The sequence below is a fragment of the Panthera tigris genome, chromosome E3, assembly GCF_018350195.1.
Source record: "Panthera tigris isolate Pti1 chromosome E3, P.tigris_Pti1_mat1.1, whole genome shotgun sequence".
Taxonomy (NCBI): domain Eukaryota; kingdom Metazoa; phylum Chordata; class Mammalia; order Carnivora; family Felidae; genus Panthera; species Panthera tigris.
In genome coordinates this window covers 7,044,323-7,053,270 of record NC_056675.1, presented here as the reverse complement: position 1 = coordinate 7,053,270, position 8,948 = coordinate 7,044,323, and the positions used below count along the sequence as shown (strand labels likewise).

Genomic DNA, 8,948 nt, shown 5'->3' with positions numbered 1-8,948 from the left:
TATCATGCTAAGTGAAATTAGTCAGAGAAAGACAAATATTATATGACTTCACTCATATGAGGAATTTAAGATACAAAACAGATGAACATAAGGGAAGGGATGCAAAAATAATATAAAAACATGGAGGGGGAGAAAACATAAGAGACTGTTAAATATAGAGAACAGAGGGTTGTTGGAGGGGTTGAGGGAGGGGGGATAAGTTAAATTGGTAAGGGGCATTAAGGAACCTACTCTTGAAATCATTGTTGCACTATATGCTAACTAACTTGGATATAAAAAAAAAAAAATTAAACAAAAAACAACTACACAGCCATAAAGGACCAGAAAGACAAAAATCAGAGAGATCATTACAAAAACATCTCCATAAATTACAACTGAAATCCTAAGTCTGTGTTGAGGGAAAAGGCAGAGCTGGGAGGAAGTCAGCATCCTTGGACCTCTGCCTAGGAAAATAAAGCTGATGGTAAGCTTTCCATTTCTTGAGGAAATACAGTGAACTCAGTGTCTTGGGTCCATATCTAAGGCCAGGGAAAACATGGCGGCACAAAGTATATATAGACATTTCTAGGAGACACCTTCGGTGGCCTTGTTGTGAATTAGAGAGACATCGAGTCTCTCTCAGCCCCTTAGGATTTGGGGACCATCTGTATCCTGAGGCTGCACATCTGACCCTCTGTGCTCATGTGAAAAATGCCAGGAAAAAAAATATGTTTGTATGTCACCCATTTCAGCCTTAGGCCCTATGATTTCATCAAAGGCCCTGGAGAACATCACAGGGACCATCCCCTTCTGAAGTAGCTGTGTCAATATGCCAAGCCCACACAAGATTGAAAGAGCTCTAATTTCAGTGTTGGGGATCATCTAAGTTAGTCCCAACATCATGCTCCCCAAAACTCAAGGTAGAAGGACCTTTCCGGGGCTTGTAATCCTCATACGTCCAAGGCCCACAGCAGTCATGACTGTGCCCTGTGAGGCCTCCAAAGGGTACCTAATGTTCCATATACTTTACAATCACCAGCAAGACCATGTACCCCTACTTGAGAAAATGGCAGTCAGGTGAATATTATTCAGCCTGACAAAGGAAGGGGATTCTGACACATGTTACAAAATAGATAAACCTTGAGGATATTACGCTAAGAGAAATAAGCTAGTCACAAAAGGACCAATAGTATATGACTCTAGTTCTATGAGGTACTTAGAGTATTCAAATTTATAGAGACGAAAGCAGAATGGTGGTTGCAGATGTGGAATCTGAGGCACTACATACTAAGGTATGGAGGTATTAAGTAACATGTTCAAGCCATACTTGTAAGTGTCTGTGGTGAAGGATGGCATCAGATGGGTATCACTGGGCCACACACTCATCTCCCAGTTTCTGACAGTGTTGTCTGCTATGAGCTCACAGCTACTCCATTTCTCTGAAGAATTGCCCTTGGCCAAACTAAAGCTACTTACCTAGTAGTTTATGCATCCTGGGGTGGGAGCACAGTCTATGACCAACTGATGGGTTACAAATGGCTGACCCCTGCCTCAAAGTGGAATAAACTTTGTAATACAACTATGTAATTCTGGCTCCAGAATTCATTCTAGTTTTCTCCCTTTCCATCACTGTGAAACCTGACTTCCATTATCCTTATTATATTTATTATTCCATCAATCCCCCTTTATGTAACTAATCCCCACTCCATTCCTTAACCCTCACAGATACCCCCTTCATATTATGTGGGTTGATCACACCATATTAGGCTCTGGCTTCTGACTAGGCCACCCCTCTGTGTGGATACCCTTCTCACCTAGCTTGTACTCCCACACCCATGCCAGGATGTTCTCCATGTGGACACCGTCAGCACTCTACTCTGCCTCCTTTATCTGTCCCTGGAGCCCATGTGGGGCTGCCAACCTGGCTGTGCCTCACCTACTGGCTTTAGGACTGAGTTATCCAGGGAGGAAAGGCAATGGAAGAGAAGAAAGGAGAAGGGAAAGAAGGGGCAGGGAGGGAAGAGGAGGAAAATGACAAATTCTGTACAGCTCCTGATACTAACTGAAATGGAAAAGCTTTTAGCTTTTTTTGCCCAATTTACTGACCAATCAGTCATCTCTTATTCGATGTTCATGGTGTCAGGACAATGGTGAGCTGAGACTGGAACACAAAGAGAAAGCATGTTCCCTACCTATCTGAACGTCAGGGCAGATGAGATGAAAATATTAAATCAAAACTAGTAATACGATAGTAATTGCCCTATCGAGTGTTATAAAAAATGTGGTCCCAAATCAGTAGAATTAAACTATGAATATATTTTCTGAACAATGGGCAAAGTCACTGTGGATTAACTCTCACCTATTTTATCACTGTTGGAGTTCTGAACAAGCCCCACCCACTCAGTGACTGTGATAGTCAGAAACATTCAGTCGCTGCCTCTCACTCATCATTTCTCATTTCTACAGAGTCCCCCTTAATATGCATGAAGCCAATCAGTTAATACTAAATAAATAAATAAATAAATAAATAAATAAATAGAGCAAGAGAAATAGCAAGTGAGCAGGGGAGGGTCAGAGAGAGAGAGGGAGAGAGAGAATCCCAAGCAGGATCTGCACTGTCAGCAGGGAGTCCAACATGGGGCTCAATCTCATGAACTATGAGATTGTGACCTGAGCTGAAATCAAGAGTCAGTCACCTAATCCACTGAAAAATCCAGGTACCCCAATTAGTTAATATTTTTCTAAAGGGATGTTGATTGACTCACTCAGTGTAATATTTAATACATAATATTCAAAATAAGACACATGATATGTTATTACCATGGTCACTACAATAATTCTTATTTTCATTAAAGTTTGTTGATAAAATTGTTGAGAAATTTTTATTCTTGATAAGTGCTCAGGGGAGTAGATGGTACTACTGGGGATAGTCATGTGAACAATATAGGCTGAGTCTACATGTCTGGCATTTATTAGTCACCTTCTTTACTCTCCACATTATATAATGCTCCACAGAGATACTGCAAAAGCTATGGAATCCCTAGTCATCCATCACAGGCAATACACGAAGCCCATCTTCATTTCTGGGTTGTACTCACAAAGTAAATTGAAGTCTCTGGTGTTCTGGGACACAGCTTCTTGAAGAACAAAGGGGAAGTTCTTAGGGAAAGTCAGGCTCCACTCACGCTCCCATCTCTCAGCTCAAGCTTGAGAACAATGGGTTTTTCTCATTGAATTAACCCTTGACTGCTATATTTCAGGGGAATCTGCAAAAGTTAAATGTGCAAAGATAACCAATAAAGGAAGCCCTGCTAACAACAGAAGCAAAATAGACAAGATACACAATGGACACGAATGTATTACAAACATATGAATACTACTTTCAGCATCGTATGTCTGTGATTCTTTTTCTTAACTATCAGTTAACATCTTTTTTTAAAAATTTTTTTAACATTTATTTATTTTTGAGACAGAGAGAGACAGAGCATGAATGGGGGAGGGTCAGAGAGAGGGAGACACAGAATCTGAAACAGGCTCCAGGCTCTGAGCTGTCAGCACAGAGTCCGACGTGGGGCTCGAACTCACGGACCGCGAGATCATGACCCGAGCCGAAGTCAGCCGCTCAACTGACTGAGCCACCCAGGTGCCCCCCAGTTAACATCTTTAATAGAAGTAGGAACAGTCATGTTATCTATTTTCTCTTGAGCAAATTTTAATAGCATGTGTCTTTCAGAGAAGTGGTCTATTTAATTTCAGTCAAAAATATATAAAGTTTTGAGAGGAGGGAGGGAAGATGGCGGCGTAGGAGGACGCTGGGCTCACCGCGCGTCCTGCTGATCACTTAGATTCCACCTACACCTGCCTAAATAACCCAGAAAACCGCCAGAGGATGAGCAGAATGGAGTCTCCGGAGCCAAGCACAGACGAGAGGTCCACGGAAGAGGGTAGGAAGGGCGGCGAGGCGGTGCGTGTTCCACGGACTGGCAGGAGGGAGCCGGGGCAGATGGGCGGCCTGCTGGCCAAGCAGAGCCCCCGAGTCTGGCTGGCAAAAGCAGAGGGGCCGGATGGAGTGTGTTCCGACAGCAAGCGCGACTTAGCGTCTGGGAGGTCATAAGTTAACAGCTCTGCTCAGAAAATGGGAAGGCTGGAGGACAAAGGGAGGGAGAACTGCTGAGCCCCCAGACAACAGAGTTCAGTTTGGTGGGGAACAAAGGCGCTCGCCAGTGCCATCTCCCTCGCCCATCCCCCAGCCAAAATCCCAAAGGGAACCAGTTCCTGCCAGGGAACTTGCTCGCTCCGCGCAAACACCCAACGCTGTGCTTCTGTGGAGCCAAACCTCCGGCAGCGGATCTGACTCCCTCCCGCTGCCACAGGGCCCCTTCTGAAGTGGATCACCTAAGGAGAAGCGAGCTAAGCCTGCCCCTCCTGCCCCCGTGCACCTTGCCTACCCACCCCAGCTAATACACCAGATCCCCAGCACCACAAGCCTGGCAGTGAGCAAGTAGCCCAGATGGGCCACACCACCCCACAGTGAATCCCGCCCCTAGGAGAGGGGAAGAAAGGCACACACCAGTCTGACTGTGGCCCCAGCGGTGGGCTGGGGGCAGACATCAGGTCGGACTGCGGCCCACCCACCAACTCCAGTTATACACCACAGCACAGGGGAAGTGCCCTGCAGATCCTCACCAATCCAGGGACTATCCAAAATGACCAAACGTAAGAATTCCCCTCATAGGAATCTCCAGGAAATAACAACAGCTAATGAACTGATCAAAAAGGATTTAAATAATATAACAGAAAGTGAATTTAGAATAATAGTCATAAAATTAATCGCTGGTCTTGAAAACAGTATAGAGGACAGCAGAGAATCTCTTGCTACAGAGATCAAGGGACTAAGGAACAGTCAGGAGGAGCTGAAAAACGCTTTAAACAAAATGCAAAACAAAATGGAAACACTGATGGCTCGGATTGAAGAGGCAGAGGAGAGAATAGGTGAACTAGAAGATAAAGTTATGGAAAAAGAGGAAGCTGAGAAAAAGAGAGATAAAAAAGCCAGGAGTATGAGGGGAAAATTAGAGAACTAAGTGATACACTAAAACGAAATAATATACGCATAATTGGTATCCCAGAGGAGGAAGAGAGAGGGAAAGGTGCTGAAGGGGTACTTGAAGAAATAATAGCTGAGAACTTCCCTGAACTGGGGAAGGAAAAAGGCATTGAAATCCAAGAGGCACAGAGAACTCCCTTCAGACGTAACTTGAATCGATCTTCTGCACGACATATCATAGTGAAACTGGCAAAATACAAGGATAAAGAGAAAATTCTGAAAGCAGCGAGGGATAAATGTGCCCTAACATATAAAGGGAGATCTATAAGACTCCTGACTGATCTCTCTTTTGAAACTTGGCAGGCCAGAAAGGATTGGCACAAGATCTTCAGTGTGCTGAACAGAAAAAATAGGCAGCCGAGAATCCTTTATCCAGCAAGTCTGTCATTTAGAATAGAAGGAGAGATAAAGGTCTTCCCAAACAAACAAAAGCTGAAGGAATTTGTCACCACTAAACCAGCCCTACAAGAGATCCTAAGGGGGATCCTGTGAGACAAAGTACCAGAGACATCACTACAAGCATGAAACCTACAGACATCACAATGACTCTAAACCCATATCTTTCTATAATAACACTGAATGTAAATGGATTAAATGCGCCAACCAAAAGACATAGGGTATCAGAATGGATAAAAAAACAAGACCCATCTATTTGCTGTCTACAAGAGACTCATTTTAGGCCTGAGGACACCTTTAGATTGAGAGTGAGGGGATGGAGAACTATTTATCATGCTACTGGAGCCAAAAGAAAGCTGGAGTAGCCATACTTATATCAGACAAACTAGACTTTAAATTAAAGGCTATAACAAGAGAAAAAGAAGGGCATTATATAATAATTACAGGGCCTATCCATCAGGAAGAGCTAACAATTATAAATGTCTATGCGCCGAATACCGGAGCCCCCAAATATATAAAACAATTACTCATAAACATAAGCAACCTTATTGACAAGAATGTGGTAATTGCAGGGGACTTTAACACTCCACTTACAGAAATGGATAGATCATCTAGACACACGGTCAATAAAGAAACAAGGGCCCTGAATGATACATTGGATCAGATGGACTTGACAGATATATTTAGAACTCTGCATCCCAAAGCAACAGAATATACTTTCTTCTCGAGTGCACATGGAACATTCTCCAAGATAGATCATATACTGGGTCACAAAACAGTCCTTCATAATATACAAGAATTGAAATCATACCATGCATACTTTCAGACCACAATGCTATGAAGCTTGAAATCAACCACAGGAAAAAGTCTGGAAAACCTCCAAAAGCATGGAGGTTAAAGAACACCCTACTAAAGAATGAGTGGGTCTGGGGCGCCTGGGTGGCTCAGTCGGTTGAGCGTCCGACTTCGGCTCAGGTCATGATCTTGCGGTCTGTGAGTTCGAGCCCCGCGTCGGGCTCTGTGCTGACAGCTCAGAGCCTGGAGCCTGCTTCTGATTCTCTGCTTCCCCTCTCTCTCCGCACCACCCCTGCTGTACTCTGTCTCTCTCTGTCTTTCAAAAATGAATAAACATTAAAAAAAAAAAAAGAATGAGTGGGTCAACCAGGCAATTAGAGAAGACATTAAAAAATATATGGAAACAAACGAAAACGAAAATACAATAATCCAAACGTTTTGGGATGCAGCGAAGGCAGTCCTGAGAGGAAAATACATGGCAATCCAGGCCTATCTCAAGAAACAAGAAAAATCCCAAATACAAAATCTAACAGCACACCTAAAGGAAATAGAAGGAGAACAGCAAAGGCAGCCTAAACCCAGCAGAAGAAGAGAAATAATAAAGACCAGAGCAGAAATAAACAATATAGAATCTAAAAAAACGGTAGAGCAGATCAATGAAACCAAGAGTTGGTTTTTTGAAAAAATAAACAAAATTGATAAACCTCTAGCCAGGCTTCTCAAAAAGAAAAGGGAGATGACCCAAATAGATAAAATCATGAATGAGAATGGAATTATTACAACCAATCCCTCAGAGATACAAGCAATTATCAGGGAATACTATGAACAATAAAATGCCAGCAAATTCGACAACCTGGAAGAAATGGACAAATTCCTAAACACCCACACTCTTCCAAAACTCAATCAGGAGGAAATAGAAAGCTTGAACAGACCCATAACCAGCGAAGAAATTGAATCAGTTATCAAAAATCTCCCAACAAATAAGAGTCCAGGACCAGATGGCTTCCCAGGGGAGTTCTACCAGACGTTTAAAGCAGAGATAATACCTATCCTTCTCAAGCTATTCCAAGAAATAGAAAGGGAAGGAAAACTTCCAGACTCATTCTATGAAGCCAGTATTACTTTGATTCCTAAACCAGACAGAGACCCAGTAAAAAAGGAGAACTACAGGCCAATATCCCTGATGAATATGGAGGCAAAAATTCTCAATAAGATAATAGCAAATCGAATTCAACGGCATATAAAAAGAATTATTCACCATGATCAAGTGGGATTCATTCCTGGGATGCAGGGCTGGTTAAACATTTGCAAATCAATCAACGTGATACATCACATTAACAAAAAAAAAAAAAAGAGAGAAGAACCATATGATCCTGTCAATCGATGCAGAAAAGGCCTTTGACAAAATCCAGCACCCTTTCTTAATAAAAACCCTTGAGAAAGTCAGGATAGAAGGAACATACTTAAACATCATAAAAGCCATTTATGAAAAGCCCACAGCTAACATCATCCTCAATGGGGAAAAACTGAGAGCTTTTTCCCTGAGATCAGGAACATGACAGGGATGCCCACTCTCACCGCTGTTGTTTAACATAGCGTTGGAAGTGCTAGCATCAGCAATCAGACAACAAAAGGAAATCAAAGGCATCAAAATTTGCAAAGATGAAGTCAAGCTTTCGCTTTTTGTAGATGACATGATATTATACATGGAAAATCCGATAGACTCCACCAAAAGTCTGCTAGAACTGATACATGAATTCAGCAAAGTTGCAGGATACAAAATCAATGTACAGAAATCAGTTGCATTCTTATACACTAACAACGAAGCAACAGAAAGACAAATAAAGAAACTGATCCCATTCACAATTGCACCAAGAAGCATAAAATACCTAGGAATAAATCTAACCAAAGATGTAAAAGATCTGTATGCTTAAAACTATAGAAAGCTTATGAAGGTAATTGAAGAAGATTTAAAGAAATGGAAAGACATTCCCTGCTCATGGATTGGAAGAATAAATATTGTCAAAATGTCAATACTACCCAAAGCTATCTACACATTCAATGCAATCCCAATCAAAATTGCACCAGCACTCTTCTCTAAACTAGAACAAGCAATCCTAAAATTCATATGGAACCACAAAAGTCCCCGAAGAGCCAAAGTAATTTTGAAGAAGACCAAAGCAGGAGGCATCACAATCCCAGACTTAGGCTCTACTACAAAGCTGTCATCATCAAGACAGCATGGTATTGGCACAAAAACAGACACATAGACCAATGGAATAGAATAGAAACCCCAGAACTAGACCCACAAACGTATGGCCAACTCATCTTTGACAAAGCAGGAAAGAACATCCAATGGAAAAAAGACAGTCTCTTTAACAAATGGTGCTGGGAGAACTGGACAGCAACATGCAGAAGGTTGAAACTAGACCACTTTCTCACACCATTCACAAAAATAAACTCCAAATGGATAAAGGACCTGAATGTGAGACAGGAAACCATCAAAACCCTAGAGGAGAAAGCAGGAAAAGACCTCTCTGACCTCAGCCGTCGCAATCTCTTACTAGACACATCCCCAAAGGCAAGGGAATTAAAAGCAAAAATGAACTACTGGGACCTTATGAAGATAAAAAGCTTCTGCACAGCAAAGGAAACAACCAACAAAACTAGA

The 8,948-nt window shown here is 42.2% G+C and overlaps 1 protein-coding gene across 1 annotated transcript in view; it reads right to left on the bottom strand.

Annotated features, from left to right (window-relative positions):
• Positions 1-3,206: 3,206 nt before the first annotated feature.
• LOC102972460 (cytochrome P450 3A12-like) overlaps positions 3,207-8,948 on the bottom strand; it is a 62,847-nt gene continuing 57,105 nt past the window's right edge. The window contains exon 9 of the mRNA XM_015537097.2: positions 3,207-3,245. Within this exon, the coding sequence (XP_015392583.1) occupies positions 3,207-3,245 (39 nt within the window). The remainder of the gene's footprint in view (positions 3,246-8,948) is intronic.